We start from the raw sequence: 21124 nt of genomic DNA on the forward strand, positions 1-21124 counted from the left end.
CGCTTACTATGTGCCCGGCACTGTTTTAAGCACTGGGGAGGTTCCAAGGTGATCAGGTTGTCCCCCGTGGGGCTCACAGTCTTCATCCCCATTTTACAGACGAGGTCACTGAGGCCCAGAGAAGTGATGTGACTTATAATAATAATAATAATGATGATGGCATTTATTAAGCGCTTACTATGTGCCAAGCACTGTTCTGAGCACTGGGGAGGTTACAATAATAATAATAATGGCATTTATTAAGCACTTACTATGTGCCAAGCACTGTTCTAAGCACTGGGGGGGTTACAATAACAATAATAATAATAATAATAATAATAATAATAATAGCATTTATGAAGCGCTTACTATGTGCCAAGCACTGTTTTAAGCGCTGTGGAGGTCCCAAGGTGATCAGGTTGTCCCCTGTGGGGCTCACAGTCTTCATCCCCATTTTCCAGATGAGGGAACTGAGGCACAGAGAAGTTGTGACTTAATAATAATAATAATGGCATTTATTAAGCACTTACTATGTGCCAAGCACTGTTCTAAACACTGGAGAGGTTACAGTAATAATATTAATAATAATGATGGCATATATGAAGCGCTTACTATATGCAAAGCACCGTTCTAAGCGCTGGGGAGGTTCTAAGGTGATCGTTTTGTCCCACGGGGGGCTCACAGTCTTCATCCCCATTTTCCAGATGAGGGAACTGAGGCCCAGAGAAGTGAAGTGACTTGCCCAAAGTCACCCAGCTGACAGTTGGCAGAGCTGGGATTTGAACCCACAACCTCTCTCCCAAACCCGAGCTCTTTCCATTAATAATAATAATGATGGCATTCGTTAAGCGCTTACTTTGTTTAAAGCACTGTTCTAAGCGCCGGGAAGGATACAAGGCGAGCAGGTTGTCCCACGGGGGGCTCCCAGTCTTCATCCCCATTTTACAGGTGAGGGAACTGAGGCCCAGAGAAGCGAAGTGACCTGCCCAGGGTCACACAGCGGACAAGCGGCGTTGCCGGAATTAGAACCCGCGACCTCTGACTCCCAATCATATTTATTGAGCGCTTACTGTGTGCAGAGCACTGTACTGAGCGCTTGGGAAGGACAAGTTGGCAACATCTAGAGACGGTCCCTACCCAACTGAGCCTCGCTGCCTCTCTTATTCTTGTTTTGTCCTCTCCCAAGCACTTAGCACAGTGCTCTGCTCACAGTAAGCCCTTAATAAATACGATTAACCGACCCACTGACACTGGAGTAGACACGAGCCCATCTTTTTTAAATGGCGTTGGTTAAGCGCTTGCCATGCGCCCCGGCACTGTACTGAGCACTGGCACGGTTACAAACTAATTTCATTTTAATTTAATTTTAACATATTAGGTGCCACATGGAGTTCTAAGCGGGCCCCTTCCCGCTTCACGGCTTCCTCCCCTCCGGCTTCTTGTCCGCCTCGGGCTGTTCCTTGGCCTGGATTCGAGTGACCAGCGCCTGAAGCATCTCCTGGGCCGTGAGGTAAGCGCCTCGCAGGATCAGGCGGTCTCCGTCCGCTGCGGGAGGAAGCAGGGAGAAACTGAGTCACAGAGCATCACCTTTTCTGTTGTTGGGTAGGGACCGTCTCTATATAACTTGTAATAATAATAATAATAGTGATGGCCTTTATTAAGCGCTTCTTACGTGCAAAGCGCTGGGGAGACGACAAGGTGATCAGGTTGTCCCACGGTGGGGGGGGCTCACACTCTTCATCCCCATTTGACAGATGAGGGAACTGAGGCCCAGAGAAGTGAAGTGGCTTGCCCCAAGTCACAGAGCTGGCAATCGGCGGAGCGGAGATTTGAACCCGTGACCTCTGACTCCAAAGCCCGGGCTCTTTCCACTGAGCCACGCTGCTTCTACCCAAGCGCTTACTACAGTGTTCTGCACACGGTAAGTGCTCAATAAATACGGCTGAATGAATTAAAGCAGCGCGGCCCAGTGGGTAGAGCCTGGGCCTGGGATTCAGAAGGTCATGGGTTCCAATCCCGGCTCTGCCGCCTGTCTGCTGGGGGATCTTGGGCCTCAGTGACCTCACAATAATAATAATGATGATGGTATTTGTTAAGCGCTTATTTTATATATATATATAACATATATATTTTAAATTTTAAATTTTAAGTTTTAATTTTAAAATATTTATATATATTATATAAATATTATATATTATATTATATAAATGTATATATAATATAATATATAATATGTATATTATATATAATACGCATATATACGTATATGCGTATACATATATACGCATATATATATATGCGTATATATGTATATTTTCAGTAGTATTTGTTATGAGCTTCCTACGTGCCAGACGCTGTACTTGGCGCTGGAGTAGACACGAGATAATTTTGTTTATACATACATATATGTGTATACATATATAAAATAAGCGCTTAACAAGTAATATAAATATAACATACAAAAATTATATAAATATAATATACTATATATCACGTATATACATAAAATATATTTTAAAATATATATGTCTATATAATATACAAAAATATAATATAATTATAATACAATTTACATATTAAATATAACATAAATAATATATAATCTAGAAGATATTATATATGTGTGTAATATTATATGTATAATATTATGTATTATGTGTATGATACATACACAATACATATATAATACATATGTATTACATATAATAATAATAATATATAACAATATATATGTAATACATAATACATAATAATACATACATAATACATATATATGTATTATATGTATAATATTATGTATTATATTATGTATAATATTATATATAAAATATATATAATATGCCATTATATATTTATATATATATATATAATGGCATTTGTTAAGCGCTTGCTACGTGCCAAGCACCGTTATGTGCCAAGCACCGTTTTAAGCGCTGGGGTAGATACAAGGTCAACAGGTTGTCCCCCGAAAGGGCTCCCAGTCTCCGTCCCCATTTTACAGGTGAGGGAACTGAGGCCCGGGGAAATGAAGTGGCTTTTGCCCAGGGTCACACAGCGGACAAGTGGCGGATCCGGAATTAGAACCCACAACCTCTGACCCCCAAGTAAAGCGGGGATTGAGACTGTGAACCCCACGTGGGAGGTGGATTGTGTCCGACCCAATTTGCTTGTATCTACCCCAGCGCTTAGTGCCTGGCACATAGTAAGCGCTTAATACTATTATTATTATTATTATTATTATTATTATTATTATTATTTTATTATTAACAACCTCCTTTGGACATTTCATCATAACCCCAACAGCGCTGATGTACATGCCTTTATAAATTATTATATATATTTATATTTATAAATTATTTGTGAGAAATGACTTATTTATTCAAATAAGTAATAATGATGATGGTATTTGTTAAGCGCTTACTCCGTACCAAGCACTGCTCCAAGTGCTGAGGTAAACACAAGGGCATCGGGTTGCCCCATGCGGGGCTCACAGGCTTCATCCCCATTTTCCAGGTGAGGGAACTGAGGCCCAGAGAAGTGAAGCGACTTGCCCAAGGTCACACGGCGGAGCCGAGATTTGAACCCAGGTCCTTCTGACTCCCAAGCCCGGGGCTCTACCCACTAGGCCTCACTGCTTCTCCGTCAAATTCGCGTCGGTCTGCATCGCCTTTTGACCCGCTCTCTTTATTCATCCCCCCTCCCGGCCCCACACCGCTTCTACGCGCCTAGTACAGTGCTCTACACACAGTAAGCGCTCAATAAATACGACTGAATGACTTGTCTAAATCCGTCACATTGATTTCGATTAACGTCTGTCTCCCCTTCGAGACCGTCCGCTCGTGGTGGGCAGGGAACGGGTCTGTGATGTTCATCATCATCATCCTCATCATCAATCGTATTTATTGAGCGCTTACTATGTGCAGAGCACTGTACTAAGCGCTTGGGAAGTCCAAATTGGCAACATAGAGAGACAGTCCCTACCCAACAGTGGGCTCCCAGTCTAAAAGGGGGAGACGGAGAACAAAACCAAACGTACTAACAAAATAAAATAAATAGAATAGATATGTACAACTAAAATAAATAGAGTAATAAATATGTACAAACATATATATGTACAATATATTCATATCCTGTCCGCTCCCAAGCGCTTATTAAGCGCTCAAAAAATACGACCGAATGAATAAACGTGACTGATAAGCGCTCAATACGACAATGACTTGTCTAAATCCGTCACATTGATTTCGATTAACGTCCATCTCCCCTTCGAGACCGTCCGCTTGTGGTGGGCAGGGAACGGGTCTGTGATGTTCATCATCATCATCCTCATCATCAATCGTATTTATTGAGCGCTTACTATGTGCAGAGCACTGTACTAAGCGCTTGGGAAGTCCAAATTGGCAACATAGAGAGACAGTCCCTACCCAACAGCGGGCTCACAGTCGGAAAGGGGGAGACGGAGAACAAAACCAAACGTACTAACAAAATAAAATAAATAGAATAGATATGTACAACTAAAATAAATAGAGTAATAAATATGTACAAACATATATATGTACAATATATTCATATCCTGTCCGCTCCCAAGCGCTTATTAAGCGCTCAAAAAATACGACCGAATGAATAAACGTGACTGATAAGCGCCCAATAAATACGACTGAATGACTTGTCTAAATCCGTCACTTATTGATTTCGATTAACGTCCGTCTCCCCTTCGAGACCGTCCGCTCGTGGTGGGCAGGGAACGGGTCTGTGATGTTCATCATCATCATCCTCATCATCAATCGTATTTATTGAGCGCTTACTATGTGCAGAGCACTGTACTAAGCGCTTGGGAAGTCCAAATTGGCAACATAGAGAGACAGTCCCTACCCAACAGCGGGCTCACAGTCGAAAAGGGGGAGACGGAGAACAAAACCAAACGTACTAACAAAATAAAATAAATAGAATAGATATGTACAACTAAAATAAATAGAGTAATAAATATGTACAAACATATATATGTACAATATATTCATATCCTGTCCGCTCCCAAGCGCTTATTAAGCGCTCAAAAAATACGACCGAATGAATAAACGTGACTGATAAGCGCCCAATAAATACGACTGAATGACTTGTCTAAATCCGTCACTTATTGATTTCGATTAACGTCCGTCTCCCCTTCGAGACCGTCCGCTCGTGGTGGGCAGGGAACGGGTCTGTGATGTTCATCATCATCATCCTCATCATCAATCGTATTTATTGAGCGCTTACTATGTGCAGAGCACTGTACTAAGCGCTTGGGAAGTCCAAATTGGCAACATAGAGAGACAGTCCCTACCCAACAGCGGGCTCACAGTCGAAAAGGGGGAGACGGAGAACAAAACCAAACGTACTAACAAAATAAAATAAATAGAATAGATATGTACAACTAAAATAAATAGAGTAATAAATATGTACAAACATATATATGTACAATATATTCATATCCTGTCCGCTCCCAAGCGCTTATTAAGCGCTCAAAAAATACGACCGAATGAATAAACGTGACTGATAAGCGCCCAATAAATACGACTGAATGACTTGTCTAAATCCGTCACTTATTGATTTCGATTAACGTCCGTCTCCCCTTCGAGACCGTCCGCTCGTGGTGGGCAGGGAACGGGTCTGTGATGTTCATCATCATCATCCTCATCATCAATCGTATTTATTGAGCGCTTACTATGTGCAGAGCACTGTACTAAGCGCTTGGGAAGTCCAAATTGGCAACATAGAGAGACAGTCCCTACCCAACAGCGGGCTCACAGTCGAAAAGGGGGAGACGGAGAACAAAACCAAACATACTAATAAAATAAAATAAATAGAATAGATATGTACAAGTAAAATAAATAAATAAATAGAGTAATAAATATATACAAACATATATACATATATCCAGGTGCTGTGGGGAAGGGAAGGAGGTAAGATGGGGGGGATGGAGGGGGGACGAGGGGGAGAGGAAGGAAGGGGCTCAGTCTGGGATATATATCCATATACTTATATTCTACTGTTACCCCGACCTGTCATTTATTTTAATGTCTGTCTTCCCCTTTGGACTGGAAGCCTCTCGAGGGCGTGGATCATATAATAATAATAATAATAATAATAATAATAATAATAATGACATTTGTTAAGCGCTCACTATGTGCAAAGCACTGTTCTAAGACCGAATGAATGAACGCGACTGATTCGATTGATTGAACAAGCTCCCAAGTGCTCACTGAGCGCTCAGTAAATACGGCCGAGAGAACGACTACAGGCGATTGATCGAGGCGCCGTCCAAACAACTCACCGAAGAGGACGTCTACTTGGGGCGCGGAGCCGTCGTGTCTGACGTCCACCTGGATGGAGCAGTTGAGGTTGGAGGCGCGCACTTTCTCACTGCTCAGCGTCTGCAACACAGCCCTGGGGGGCCGGGGCGGAGGATTGGGGTCACCGAGGCTCTCCAAGGGGCTCACCCCCACCTTACTACAGCGCTCAGAACAGTGCTTTGCACATAGTAAGCGCTTAACAAATGCCCTCATCATTATTATTACTATCGGGGAACCCACCTCGGTTCCTAATCCCCGATTTTTCCCTTGTCTGCTGGGTGACCTTGGACAAGTCACTTCTCTGGGCCTCAGTTCCCTCATCTGGAAAATGGGGGTGATGATGATGATGATGGCATCCGTTAAGCGCTTACTATGTGCAAAGCACTGTTCTAAGCGCTTGGGGGGGGGATACAGTGTGATCAAGTTGTCCCACGTGGGGCTCGCAGTCTTAATCCTCATTTTTACAGGTGAGGGGACTGAGGCTCAGGGAAGTGAAGTGACTTGCCCAAGGTCACACAGCAGACTTGTGGTGGGGCCGGGATTCGAACCCACGACCTCTGACTCCAAAGCCCGGGCTCTTTCCACTGAGCCACGCTGCTTCTCTAAGCAGATCGGGAGTGGAGAGGGACAATTCATTCATTCAGTCTTACTTCTTGAGCGCTTACTGTGTGCGGAGCACTGTACTAAGCGCTTGGGAAGTACAAGTCGGCCACCCGATCACCTTGTGTCTCCCCTAATGATAATGTTGGTATTTGTTAGTGCAAAGCACTGTGCATCAGGTTGTCCCCGGTGGGGCTCACGGTCTCAATCCCCATTTCACGGCTGAGGTCACTGAGGCCCAGAGAAGTTGCGTGACTTGCCCTAGGTCACACAGCAGACAAATGGCGGAGCCGGGATTAGAACCCGCGACCTCTGACTCCCAAGTCCGGGCTCCTTCCACTGAGCCACGCACTCAGTACAGCGTCTGGCACAGAGTAAGCGCTTAACAAATACCATGATTATTAAAAATACTGAGCGCTTGGGTCCAACTTGATGCTCTTGTATTTATCCCAGCACTTAGAACACAGCTTGGCCCCTAGTAGGTGCTTAACAAATAATAATAATAATAATTGCTATTATTATTATTATAATATTATATTATAATTATTACTATTATAATTGCCACTATATCATTATTATATAATATAATTATAACAATACAAAATAAGTATAATATATCGATAATATATTAATAATTAATAAATAATACATGATGCAGCAATATAATTATTATTATATTATATTATTGTGATTGTAATAATTATAATTATGATATTACAATATATCATATGCAATACATGATATATTATAATATCATGATTATGATAATTATAATTATATGTTATATGTAATGTGTAATGTATTATATGATATGATATAAATCATATTATAATATATTAATAAAATAATTATTATTATTATTTAGACTTTTAGACTGTGAGCCCACTGTTGGGTAGGGACTGCCTCTATACGTTGCCAACTTGTACTTCCCAAGCGCTTAGTACAGTGCTCTGCACACAGTAAGCGCTCAATAAATACGATTGATGATGATGATGATAATAATAATAATAATAATGACGGTATTGATTACGCGTTTACTAGGGGCCAAGCACTGTTCTAAGCATTATAACTATTATCTTGTCTGTCCCCCGGCGCTTAGTTCAGCGTCTGGCGCCTGGTCAGCGCTTAGACGGCCTAATCATAATAACGATGGTATTTGTTAAGCGCTCACTATGCTCCAAGCACTGTTCTAAGCGCTGAGGTGGATATAAGGTCATCAGGTTGTCCCCCGTGGGGCTCACACTTTCCGGATGAGGAAACTGAGGCCCAGAGCGGAGTGGCGCGGCTCAGGGGGAGGGGCCCGGCCTCGGGAGTGGGTTCTAATCCCGGCTCGGCCAAACGTCTGCTGTGTGACCTTGGGCGAGTCACTTCACTTCTCTGGGCCTCAGTGACCTCATCCGTCAAATGGGGATGGAGACTGTGAGCCCCACGTGGGACAACCCGATCACCTTGTAATGATAATAATGATGGTATTTGTTAAGCGCTTACTATGTGCCAACACTGCTCTAAGCGCTGCGGGGGATACAAGGTGATCAGGGTGTCCCACATGGGGCTCACAGTCTTCATCCCCATTTGACAGATGAGGGAACTGAGGCCCAGAGAAGTGAAGTGACTTGCCCAAAGTCCTACAGCTAACTGGCGGAGCTGGGATTTGAACTCATGACCTCTGACTCCAAAGCCCGGGCTCTTTTTCACTGAGCCACACTGCTTCTCTTTCATCCCCCCAGCGCTTAGAACAGTGCTTTGCACATAGTAAGCGCTTAATAATAATAATAATGGCATTTATTAAGCGCTTACTATTGTTCTAAGCGCTGGGGAATTTACAAGGTGATCAGGTTGTCCCATGTGGGGCTCACGGTCTTCATCCCCATTTCACAGATGAGGTCACTGAGGCCCAGAGAAGTGAAGTGACTTGTCCAAAGTCACACAGCTGACAATTGGCAGAGCCGGGATTTGAACCCATGACCTCTGACTCCAAAGCCCAGGCTCTTTTTCACTGAGCCACGCTGCTTCTCTTGCATCCCCCCAGCACTTAGGACAGTGCTTTGCACATAGTAAGCGCTCAATAATAATAATAATGGCATTTATTAAGCGCTTATTATGCGCAGAGCACTGTTCTAAGCGTTGGGGAATTTACAAGGTGATCAGGCTGTCCCATGTGGGGCTCACAGTCTTCATCCCCATTTGACAGATGAGGTTAACTGAGGCACAGAGAAGTTAAGTGACTTGCCCAAAATCACACAGTTGATAATTGGCAGAGTCAGGATTTGAACCCATGACCTCTGACTCCAAAGACCAGGCTCTTTTTCACTGAGCCACGCTGCTTCTCTTGCATCCCCCCCAGCGCTTAGGACAGTGCTTTGCACATAGTAAGCGCTTAACAAATGCTATTATTATTATTATTATTATTATGAAGCGGCTTGCCCAAGGTCACCCAGCAGACAAGAGGGGGAGGCAGGATTAGAACCCAGGCCCTCTGTCTCCCAAAGCCCGGGCTCCTGCCATTAGGCCACGCTGCTTGTCTAGTCTGTCCCCCAGCGCTTAGTCCAGTGTCTGGCGGCAGAATCATTCATTCATTCAATCGTATCTGTTGAGCACTTATTGTGTGCAGGGCACTGTACTAAGCGCTTGCGAAGTTCCAGCACGTAGAACAGTGCTTTGCACACAGTAAGCACTTAATAAATGCTATCATTATTATTATTATTACAAGTTGGCAACATATAGAGACCCACAGTCTAGAAGCACCACAATAATGCTATTAGTTGGGCGCTTCCTAGGTGCCAAGCCCTGTTCATTCGTTCATTCATTCAATCGTATTTATTGAGCGCTTACTGTGTGCAGAGCACTGTACTAAGCGCTTGGGAAGTTCCAGCGTGTAAAACAGTGCTTTGCACACAGTAAGCACTTAATAAATGCTATCATTATTATTATTATTACAAGTTGGCAACATATAGAGACCCACAGTCTAGAAGCACCACAATAATGCTATTAGTTGGGCGCTTCCTAGGTGCCAAGCCCTGTTCATTCGTTCATTCATCCAATCGTATTTATTGAGCGCTTACTGTGTGCAGAGCACTGTACTAAGCGCTTGGGAAGTACCAGTAGGCAACATAGAGGGACAGTCCCTACCCAACAACGGGCTTACAGTCTAGAAGCTCCACAATAATGCTATTTGTTGGGCGCTTCCTAGGTGCCAAGCCCTGTTCATTCATTCATCCAATCGTATTTATTGAGCGCTTACTGTGTACAGAGCACTGTACTAAGCGCTTGGGAAGTCCAAGTCGGCAACATAGAGGGACGGTCCCTACCCAACAACGGGCTCACAGCCTAGAAGCGCCACAATAATACTATTTGTTGGGCGCTTCCTAGGTGCCAAGCCCCGTTCATTCGTTCATCCAATCGTATTTATTGAGCACTTACTGTGTGCAGAGCACTGTACTAAGCGCTTGGGAAGTACCAGTAGGCAACATAGAGGGACAGTCTAGAAGCACCACAATAATGCTATTTGTTGGGCGCTTCCTAGGTGCCAAGCCCTGTTCATTCATTCATCCAATCGTATTTATTGAGCGCTTACTGTGTGCAGAGCACTGTACTAAGCGCTTGGGAAGTACCAGTAGGCAACATAGAGGGACGGTCCCTACCCAACAACGGGCTCACAGTCTAGAAGCCCCACAATAATGCTATTTGTTGGGCGCTTCCTAAGTGCCAAGCCCTGTTCATTCATTCATCGAATCGTATTTATTGAGCGCTTACTGTGTGCAGAGCACTGTACTAAGCGCTTGGGAAGTCCAAGTCGGCAACATAGAGGGACGGTCCCTACCCAACAACGGGCTCACAGCCTAGAAGCGCCACAATAATACTATTTGTTGGGCGCTTCCTAGGTGCCAAGCCCTGTTCATTCGTTCATCCAATCGTATTTATTGAGCACTTACTGTGTGCAGAGCACTGTACTAAGCGCTTGGGAAGTACCAGTAGGCAACATAGAGGGACAGTCTAGAAGCACCACAATAATGCTATTTGTTGGGCGCTTCCTGGGTGCCAAGCCCTGTTCATTCATTCAATCGTATTTATTGAGCGCTTACTGTGTGCAGAGCACTGTACTAAGCGCTTGGGAAGTACCAGTCGGCAACATAGAGGGACGGTCCCTACCCAACAACGGGCTCACAGTCTAGAAGCACCACAATAATGCTATTTGTTGGGCGCTTCCTAGGTGCCAAGCCCTGTTCATTCATTCATCCAATCGTATTTATTGAGCGCTTACTGTGTGCAGAGCACTGTACTAAGCGCTTGGGAAGTACCAGTAGGCAACATAGAGGGACAGTCCCTACCCAACAACGGGCTTACAGTCTAGAAGCTCCACAATAATGCTATTTGTTGGGCGCTTCCTAGGTGCCAAGCCCTGTTCATTCATTCATCCAATCGTATTTATTGAGCGCTTACTGTGTACAGAGCACTGTACTAAGCGCTTGGGAAGTCCAAGTCGGCAACATAGAGGGACGGTCCCTACCCAACAACGGGCTCACAGCCTAGAAGCGCCACAATAATACTATTTGTTGGGCGCTTCCTAGGTGCCAAGCCCTGTTCATTCGTTCATCCAATCGTATTTATTGAGCACTTACTGTGTGCAGAGCACTGTACTAAGCGCTTGGGAAGTACCAGTAGGCAACATAGAGGGACAGTCTAGAAGCACCACAATAATGCTATTTGTTGGGCGCTTCCTAGGTGCCAAGCCCTGTTCATTCATTCATTCAATCGTATTTATTGAGCGCTTACTGTGTACAGAGCACTGTACTAAGCGCTTGGGAAGTACCAGTAGGCAACATAGAGGGACGGCCCCTACCCAACAACGGGCTCACAGTCTAGAAGCACCACAATAATGCTATTTGTTGGGCGCTTCCTAGGTGCCAAGCCCTGTTCATTCATTCAATCGTATTTATTGAGCGCTTACTGTGTGCAGGGCACTGTACTAAGCGCTTGGGAAGGACAAAGCCCTATTCGGGGGGATGCAAGGTGATGGGGTTGCCCTCCCACACCGGCTAACGGCGGAGGCCCGGAGAGGGTGGGCGGTTGGTCCGGGGAGGATTAGAACCCAGACCCCGCGGGTCATCATCGTCAATCGTATTTATTGAGCGCTTACTGTGTGCAGAGCACTGTACTAAGCGCTTGGGAAGGACAAATTGGCAATATCTAGAGACAGTCCCGACCCCGACGGTGGGTTACCTGGTGGCCTCCACGCGGTCCTGGAAGGGGCAGAAGCGGACCAGGACCCGCCGGACGGGCCGCAGGCCCAGCCTGACCGCCATGCCCACCGACCCACCGCAAGGAAGGGGCGTTCAAACAAGTCCCCGCCCCCGCGAAGGGGCGGGGAGGGGGGGCGGGGCCTCCCCAGGCCGGCCCACTGCCGGCCGGACACTGTCCTGAGCGCCTCCTCCCAACCACCCTCCCATTACAGTCAGTCAATCGTCTTTATGGGGCGCTTACCGCGTGCAGGGCACTGTACTGAACGCTTGGGACGTTTTCTTAATAGTAATACTAATGATAGTAATAGTAATACTAACGATGGTGACGACAATCATAACACTACTAAGAACAACAATAGTAATAATGATGAGGGTACCTGTGAAGTGCCAAACCCGATTCGCCGGGGCTCCGGCGTCTACAGGGTGGGCCGGACACTGTGCTGAGCGCTTCGTGAGAATGATGCGATTTGTTACTATTATTAATAATAAGAAGTATTTTTAAATAATAATAATAATGATTATTAACGATGGCACTGATATTTGTTGATGATAATGACGGTATTTGTGAAGTGCCAAACCCAATTCGCCCAGCGCTCAGTCGTTTTCAGGGTGGGCCGGACACTGTGCTGAGCGCTTCGTGAGAATGATGCGATTTGTTACTGTTATTAATAATAATAAGTATTTTTAAATAATAGTCATGATTATTAACGAGGGCGCTGATATTTGGTGATGATAATGACGGTATTTGTGAAATGCCAAACCCAATTCGCCCAGCGCTCAGTCGTTTTCAGGGTGGGCCGGACACTGTGCTGAGCGCTTCGTGAGAATGATGCGATTTGTTACTATTATTAATAATAAGAAGTATTTTTAAATAATAGTCATGATTATTCACGATGGCGCTGATATTTGGTGATGATAATGACGGTATCTGTGAAGTGCCAAGCCCGGTTCGCCAGCGCTCAGTCGTTTTCAGGGTGGGCCGGACACTGTGCTGAGCGCTTCGTGAGAATGATGCGATTTGTTACTATTATTAATAATAAGTATTTTTAAATAATAGTAATGATTATTAACGATGGCGCTGATATTTGGTGATGATAATGACGGTATTTGTGAAGTGCCAAACCCAGTTCGCCAGCGCTCAGTCGTTTTCAGGGTGTGCCGGGCACTGTGCTGAGCGCTTCGTGAGAATGATGCGATTTGTTACTATTATTAATAATAAGTATTTTTAAATAATAGTAATGATTATTAACGATGGCGCTGATATTTGGTGATGATAATGATGGTATTTGTGTAGTGCCAAACCCAATTCGCCAGCGCTCAGTTGTTTTCGGGGTGGGCCGGACACTGTGCTGAGCGCTTCGTGAGAATGATGCGATTTGTTACTGTTATTAATAATAATAAGTATTTTTAAATAATAGTCATGATTATTAACGATGGCGCTGATATTTGGTGATGATAATGATGGTATCTGTGTAGTGCCAAACCCAATTCGCCAGCGCTCAGTCGTTTTCAGGGTGGGCCGGACACTGTGCTGAGCGCTTCGTGAGAATGATGCGATTTGTTACTATTATTAATAATAATAAGTATTTTTAAATAATAGTCATGATTATTAACGAGGGCGCTGATATTTGGTGATGATAATGATGGTATTTGTGAAGTGCCAAACCCGAATCGCCAGCGCTCAGTCGTTTTCAGGGGGTGCCGGACACTGTGCTGAGCGCTTTGTGAGAATGATGCGATTTGTTACTATTATTAATAATAATAAGTATTTTTAAATAATAGTACTGATTATTAACGATGGCGCTGATATTTGTTGATGATAATGATGGTATTTGTGAAGTGCCAAACCCAATTTGCCAGCTCTCAGTCGTTTTCAGGGTGTGCCGGACACTGTGCTGAGCGCTTCGTGAGAATGATGCGATTTGTTACTATTATTAATAATAAGTATTTTTAAATAATAGTAATGATTATTCATGATGACGCTGATATTTGGTGATGATAATGACGGTATTTGTGAAGTGTCAAACCCAATTCGCCAGCGCTCAGTCGTTTTCAGGGTGGGCCGGGCACTGTGCTGAGCGCTTCGTGAGAATGATGCGATTTGTTACTATTATTAATAATAATAAGTATTTTTAAATAATAGTAATGATTATTAACGATGGCGCTGATATTTGGTGATGATAATGATGGTATTTGTGAAGTGCCAAGCCCGGTTCGCCAGCGCTCAGTCATTTTCAGGGTGTGCCGGACACTGTGCTGAGCGCTTCGTGAGAATGATGCGATTTGTTACTGTTATTAAGAACAATAAGTAGGTTTAAATAGTAGTCATGATTATTAACGATGGCGCTGATATTTGGTGATGATAATGATGGTATTTGTGAAGTGCCAAACCCAATTCGCCAGCGCTCAGTTGTTTACAGGGTGTGCCGGACACTGTGCTGAGCGCTTCGTGAGAATGATGCGATTTGTTACTATTATTAATAATAAGTATTTTTAAATAATAGTAATGATTATTAACGATGGCGCTGATATTTGGTGATGATAATGATGGTATCTGTGTAGTGCCAAACCCAATTCGCCAGCGTTCAGTCGTTTTCAGGGTGTGCCGGACACTGTGCTGAGCGCTTTGTGAGAATGATGCGATTTGTTACTGTTATTAAGAACAATAAGAAGTATTTTTAAATGACAATAATGATTATTATTACTGATGGGGCTGATATTTGTTAATAATGATGATGATGATGATAGTAATGATGGTCTTTGTGAAGTGCCAAACCCAATTTGCCAGCGCTCGGTCGTTTTCAGGGTGTGCCAGGCACTGTGCTAAGCGCTTCGTGAGAATGATGCTATTTGTTATTAATAATAATAATAATAAGTATTTTAAATAATAATTATTATTAATGATGGCAATGATATTTGTTAATAATAACGATGATGATAATAATGATGGTCTTTGTGAAGTGCCAAACCCAATTTGCCAGCGCTCAGTTGTTTTCAGGGTGTGCCGGGCACTGTGCTAAGCGCTTCGTGAGAATGATGCTATTTGTTATTATTAATAATAACAATAAGTATTTTAAATAATAATTATTATTAATGATGGCGCTGATATTTGATAATAATAATGATGGTCTTCGTAAGCGCTAAACCCAATTTGCCAGTGCTCACTCGTTTTCATGGTGTGCCGGGCACGTGCTAAGCGCTTCGTGAGAATGATGCTATTTTTTATTATTAATGATAACAATAAGTATATTACACAATAATTATTATTAATGATGGCGCTATTTGTTAAGAATAATGATGATAATAATAATGATGGTTCTTTGTGAAGCGCTAAACCCAACTTGCCAGGGCTCAGTTGTTTTCATGGTGTGCCGGGCACTGTGCTAAGCGCTTCGTGAGAATGATGCTATTTGTTATTATTACTAATAACAATAAGTATTTTAAATACTAATAATGATTATTATTAATGATAACACTGATATTTGTTAATAATAATAATGATTATAATAATGATGGTCTTTAAGTGCTAACCCCAATTTGCCGGTATCCTCCCCAGCGCTCAGTCATATCGATTGTTTCCAGGCACTGTACTAAGCGCTTGGTGAGGATGATGGTATTTGTTATTATTATTAACAATGGTATTTTTAAATAATAATGATGGTATTTGTTAATAATAATAATAGTAACAATAATGATGATGGTATTTAAGTGCTAAACCCAATTTGCCAGCGCTCAGTCGTTTTCATGGTGCGCCGGGCACTGTGCTAAAGCGCTCGGTGGTCTGCACACAGTAAGTGCTCAATAAATCTTCTAATAATAATAATAATGATGATGATGGTATTTGTTATGCAGTTAATAGTGCCAGGCACTGTTCTAAACGCTGGGGTAAATACAAGGTGATCACGGGGGGCTCACAGTCTTTATCCCCATTTTCCAGATGAGGGAACTGAGGCCCGGAGAAGTGAAGTGACTTGCCCAAAGTCGCACACAGCAGGCAAGTGACGGATGATTGACTGATTGATTGATGGATGGATAGAAATCAAGGTTGGGTGGCGTCGGTCCAGATATCACAATAATAAACGTGTAACTAACCTCATACCAGAAAGAAATAAAGAGCTTGGATATTTTTTTTGGCTAGTGAGGGCTCTGTTTTGTCATTCCTGGAAGCATTTTTATTAATAATTTATTTAAATTGGCTCCGTAGCTCCACAAGGCGTCTCGACTATCTCTGGGTCTGCGAATCCGCGGGCCTCCCTTTCTCCTGGAGGAGGATTGATCAATCAATCAATCGTATTTATTGAGCGGTTACTATGTGCAGAGCACTGTACTAAGCGCTTGGGAAGTACAAATTGGCAACATAATAATGTATAGATTCATATCTCCCCCGGTGCTTGGCACATATTAAACGCTTACCAAATACCGTTATTAGTGAAAACTGTTAGCCCCGTGTGGGGCGACCTGATGACCTTGTACCTACTCCAGTGCTTGGCCAATGGTCAGCGCTTAACGAATACCATCATTATTATTATCTCACCCCCGTTCAAAGCCTTATTGAAGGCCCACCTCCTCCAAGAAGCCTTCCCTAAGCCCCCCTTTCCTCTTCTCCCGCTCCCTTTCTTCATTCCCGCTCCCGGCCCCACGGCAGTGATGTCCACAGCTGTCATTTATTGATTTAAATTCACGTCCGTCTCCTCCTCTAGACGGAGGACTCGCGCTGGGCGGGGAACGTATCCGGTGTTGTACTGTTGCATCGGACTCTCCCAAGCGCTTAGTCCGGTGCTCCGCACCCAGTGAGCGCTCCATAAATGCCGGCGGCGGATCGACCGAACAAATCCCACGCTCGTCGTCGTTATTATTGTTATTATTGCTGATTACGAGCCGGTTTCACACCGGGCTGGGCGGGTGAGGGGTCGGCGCGGGGGCCGGGCAGGGCTGCTGGTCCCCCGGGGCGTAGGCTGCCGGGCCGGTCCGACCCCGGGCCTTGCCCCTCAGCGTCCACGGTAAGGCGGCGGGCACGGGGGAGGCCCGGGACGGCACGGGGAGCCCGTCGAGGCCGCGATGAGACGCGTCGGGAGGCCGCCGCGCCCTGATCCGGGCACCTGCCGGGGAGGGAAGGGTTCCAGGGGGCACGTGGGCAGGGGGCCTGGACGGCTCCGGGAGGTCCCGGGGCGGACGGCGGAGGGTCCTCGGGGCAGGGGCTGGATGATGAGGGATGACAGGTCGGGGGAGGCGTTGGCGGTGGGGGGCCCGTGGCGACGAGGGGCACTCACAGCAGCAGGGCGACTCTCCTTGGGGGTCCTCGGCGGCGGGCGGGACGGGGCCGAGGCCGGGAGCCCCCTCCAGGCCCCGGAGGATGCCCAGGGCGAGCAGGGCCCGGCCCAGGTCCGGGGGGAGACCCCGCGTCCGCTCCAGGAGCTCGTGCAGGGCCCCGAGGTCCCGCCTCAGCCGCGTGCTGCACCGGGGGCGAGCAATGGGGGGGCCTGGTCGGGCGACCCCGGCCCGGCCCCCCCCTCCCGGGGCTTCCCCTACCTGAACGGGCTCCGGGAGGCCCGGACGAGGTCCAGCCAGGCCCCCAGGAAGGCGGTCAGGGCCAGTCCGAAGGCGGCGCGCTGGGCGGGGGCGGGCAGCCCGCGGAGCCCCCGCAGGACCGGGCCCAGGACCTCCCGGGCCGCGCCCTCACCCGCTCCGCGGGGCGGCCCTGGGGGACCCAGCCGTCGGGAGGGGTGTCACCGGGGCGGGGGCGACCCGGGACACGGGAGGGAAGGGAAGGGTGACCCCCCCCCCGGGGCCGCAACATCACCTAGGCAGAGGCGCAGGGTCCGGGAGGGCCCCCGCGGGGCCTGGGCCCGTAAGGCCTCGGTGGCTCGCCGGCCGCACTCGCGGGCGAAGAGGGGCGGCCACTCGGCCGGGAGGACCTGCGGGGGTCGAAGGTCGCCGAGGGCGGCTGGACCACCCGGAGCCCCCTCCCCGCCAGGGTCGGCAGCCCACCCGCCGGCCCCGGGCCGGCAAGGGCAGAGAGGTCACGGAGGGCCTACGGGCCCTGCCCGACTCCGGCGCGGTGAGGGGAAGGGTGAGGGGTCGCGGGCGCCGGGACCCCCCGCCACGGCCCCCCATCTCGGGGCCCACCTGGAGCCGCCCCACCAGGGTCCGGATCTCCTGGGCCAACCGAGCCCCCGGGTCTCCGCCCGCCGTCGCCTGCAGGAGGGCCTCCAGGCCTTCCGCCTCGGCCAGGAGGAGCTGAGGGGGAGCGAAGAGAGGGCCGTGAAGACGGGCGGGGAGGCCAGAGCCCCGCGCCTGGGAGTCGGGAGGGCCCGGGTTCTAATCATCATCATCAATCGTATTTATTGAGCGCTTACTGTGTGCAGAGCACCGTGCTAAGCGCTTGGGAAGTCCAAGTTGGCAACATAGAGAGACGGTCCCTACCCAACGGCGGGCTCACGGTCTAAAAGTCCCGGCTCTGCCACCCGTCTGCCGCGGGACCTTGGCTAAGTCACGTCACTGGGCCGCGGTCCCCCATTTTACGGATGAGGTAACAAGGCCGTGGGCCCCGTTGATCAGCTCAGTCCGTCTTCCCCTCTAGACCCTAAGCTCGTTGAGGGCGAGGAATGGGTCTGTTTCTACTCTTCTCTCCCAAACGCCTAGTACAGTGCTCTGCACACTGTAAGTGCTCAATCAATAAAATCCAATCACGATTCCCCCCCACTTCAAAGCCTTACTGAATCAATCAATCAATCGTATTTGCTCAATCAATAAAATCCAATCACGATTCCCCCCCACTTCAAAGCCTGACTGAATCAATCAATCAACCGTATTTATTGAGTTTATTTACTGAAGGCCCATCGCTCCCAAGAGGCCTTCCCCGAGCCCCCCATTTCCTCGTCTCCCACTCCCTTCCGCGTCACCCCGACTCGCTCCCTTCTTCATCCCGGCCGCACGGCACTGCGTGGCCCCGCGGCAAGAGCGCGGCTTTTGGAGTCGGAGGCCGTGGGTTCAAATCCCGGCTCCGCCAACTGTCGGCGGTGTGACTTGGGGCAAGTCACTTCACTTCCGTGGGCCTCAGTTACCTCCCCTGTAAAACGGGGGTTAAGACCGTGAGACCCCGCCGTGGGACAACCTGATCACCTTGTAGCTATCCCGGTGCTTAGAACAGTGCTTTGCACGTAGTAAGCGCTTCATAAACGCCATCGTTATTATTATTATTTACCGATCTCTATTCGCGTCCGTCTCCCCCTCTGGACTGTAAACTCGTCGTGGGCAGGGGCTGTATCTGTTCTACTGTCCTCCCTCCGGGGCTCTGTACCCAGTAAGCGCTCAATCGAGACGACTGATCGATTCACATGGACCCCGGCGCGGAGCAGGCGCTTAATGGACTGTGCAGAAAGAGGGTGGGGGTGACCGCGACCCCCTCCCAAACCTCAAATACCCGCCGGCCCGGGCCGGCTCCGAACTCACGGGCAGGTCCCCGTGGGTCAGCAGCAGGAGGGGCCCCGGGGCCCAGCCGCTCACGTGTCGCTGGGTCTGCCCCAGGAGCCAAAGGGCGGCCGTCTGGAGAGTGGAGCGTAGGTGGGCGAGGGTCCGCAGGCGGGCCGGGGGAGACCCCTGGGAGGAGGGTGGACGGGGCCCCGGGGGGGGTCGTTCCGGACCCACCGTCGGGGCCGGCCCGGTCCCGCAGCGCTGACCGGAGCGTGGCGCACAGCTGCAGCAGAAGACCCCCGGTGGGGGAGTGGGGGGTCCCCGCAGAAGGGGCCTGGCCGTGGCCGCCCCCCAGGGACCCCAGGACCCTGCAGAACCCTGTTGGGGGGCAAGAGGTGGTGGGGGGCACCGCTCAGGCACCCAGCGTCGTCCGTGTCCGTGCGGCCCGCCACCCTCGGCCCCCCCGCCCCGCCGTACCTCGGTCCCAGGCCCGGCTCCGGCTCCGGCAGCGCAGGCCGCGGACCAGCCCGTCCAGCGCTTCTTCGCCTTCTCGGGGGAGCGAGGCTGCAGGGTGGGGAGAGCCTGGGGTCAGAACCTCGGAGGAGACCCTCCCCGCGTGGAGGAGTCCAGCACAGCCCCCACCCTCCTGGGATGAAGGAGTCCAGCGCGGCCCCCTACAGTGGGGCATCCGGCTCGGCCCCCACCCTCCCTGCATGAAGGTGCCCAGCTCAGCTCCCATGTTGTGGGGGGTCCAGCTCAGCCCCCCGCCTTTCACTCATACAATTGTATTTAATGAGCACTTCCTGTGTGCAGAGCACTGTACTAAGCACTTGGAAAGAGCAATTCGGCAACACGCACAGTCCCTACCCACCACCGGGCTCACGGTCTCGAAGGGGGTGACAGACAGCAAAACGGAACAAGTAGACGGGCGAAGGCGCCCGGCACAGGCCCCGTGTTGGGGCGTCCAGCTCAGCCCCTGTGTTGGGGTGCCCAGCGCAGCCCCCGGCTCTCACCTTGCCGGACGGCCCCGCTCAGCTCCCGTGCGGCCTCCTCGGGGTCCCTCCAGGGTCCCCAGTGGCGGTGGAGGCGGCGGGCGCAGGCGGACCACAGCAGCGCCCAGTACGGCCCCGAGGCCGGACGGGCCGCCCCCGGGACCCCCGCCAACAACGCGGCCAGCGCCTCCCGCTCTTCTACGCACAGGGCGTCGAGTGTGGCACCCAGGCCTGGCTCCGACCCCAGCCCTGACCCCTCCAGTGCCGCCCACAGCCGCCCGGCCGCCCGCCGCCCCCGCTCCGTCGCCACGACCCTCCAGGCCCGGGCTGGGGGGAAGGGGCTTGCCCCGGCCCCCAAGGTGCCCACCGCCTCCAGCGTCTGGTTGTAGGCCGGAAGCGCCCCCAGAAGTGGCGTCGGGGGGTCTCCCAGCGTGCCCGGGGAAGGGGAGCACGTGGCCGAAGGGCCCGTGGCGAGGGCTGCCGGAGGGACGGGGCCTGGGGTGGTGGTCCCCTTGGAGAGGGGGCCTGCGGAGGTGGTCCTCGTGCTCAGGATCGCCGGGAAGGAGGCGGCCAT

At 48.9% G+C, this 21124-nt stretch overlaps 2 protein-coding genes across 2 annotated transcripts; both read right to left on the reverse strand.

Moving 5' to 3' along the window:
- Positions 1-1312: 1312 nt before the first annotated feature.
- On the reverse strand, positions 1313-12254 carry MRPL53 (mitochondrial ribosomal protein L53). The gene is made up of 3 exons (XM_038744528.1): positions 12126-12254; positions 6287-6399; positions 1313-1524 (listed from the first exon to the last, which is right to left on the reverse strand). Exons 1-3 carry the CDS (start codon positions 12206-12208, stop codon positions 1394-1396), a joined length of 327 nt encoding a protein of 108 aa, XP_038600456.1. The 5' UTR covers positions 12209-12254; the 3' UTR covers positions 1313-1393.
- Positions 12255-16714: 4460 nt separating this feature from the next.
- On the reverse strand, positions 16715-21124 carry CCDC142 (coiled-coil domain containing 142). Its single transcript, XM_038745719.1, has 9 exons — positions 20698-21124; positions 20572-20588; positions 20036-20122; positions 19598-19936; positions 18272-18382; positions 17946-18060; positions 17675-17843; positions 17416-17597; positions 16715-17244 (listed from the first exon to the last, which is right to left on the reverse strand). The coding sequence occupies exons 1-9, from the start codon at positions 21122-21124 to the stop codon at positions 17030-17032; spliced, it is 1662 nt and encodes a 553-aa protein (XP_038601647.1). The 3' UTR covers positions 16715-17029.

Source organism: Tachyglossus aculeatus, chromosome 4, assembly GCF_015852505.1.
Source record: "Tachyglossus aculeatus isolate mTacAcu1 chromosome 4, mTacAcu1.pri, whole genome shotgun sequence".
Classification (NCBI taxonomy): Eukaryota; Metazoa; Chordata; class Mammalia; order Monotremata; family Tachyglossidae; genus Tachyglossus; species Tachyglossus aculeatus.

Bases quoted from the DNA above. Each gene is read 5' to 3' on its own strand.
- CCDC142 (XM_038745719.1), bottom strand. From the start codon at position 21,124: ATGGCCGCCTCCTTCCCGGCGATCCTGAGCACGAGGACCACCTCCGCA. The intron at 19,937-20,035 runs GTACGGCGGGGC...GCCCCCCAACAG, and splicing joins GAGCCGGGCCTGGGACCGAG to GGTTCTGCAGGGTCCTGGGG. The intron at 17,598-17,674 runs GTAGGGGAAGCC...CCCCCGGTGCAG, and splicing joins GCCTCCCGGAGCCCGTTCAG to CACGCGGCTGAGGCGGGACC.
- MRPL53 (XM_038744528.1), bottom strand. From the start codon at position 12,208: ATGGCGGTCAGGCTGGGCCTGCGGCCCGTCCGGCGGGTCCTGGTCCGC. The intron at 6,400-12,125 runs GTAACCCACCGT...CCGGCCCCCCAG, and splicing joins GACCGCGTGGAGGCCACCAG to GGCTGTGTTGCAGACGCTGA. The intron at 1,525-6,286 runs GTGAGTTGTTTG...TTCCTCCCGCAG, and splicing joins CCAAGTAGACGTCCTCTTCG to CGGACGGAGACCGCCTGATC.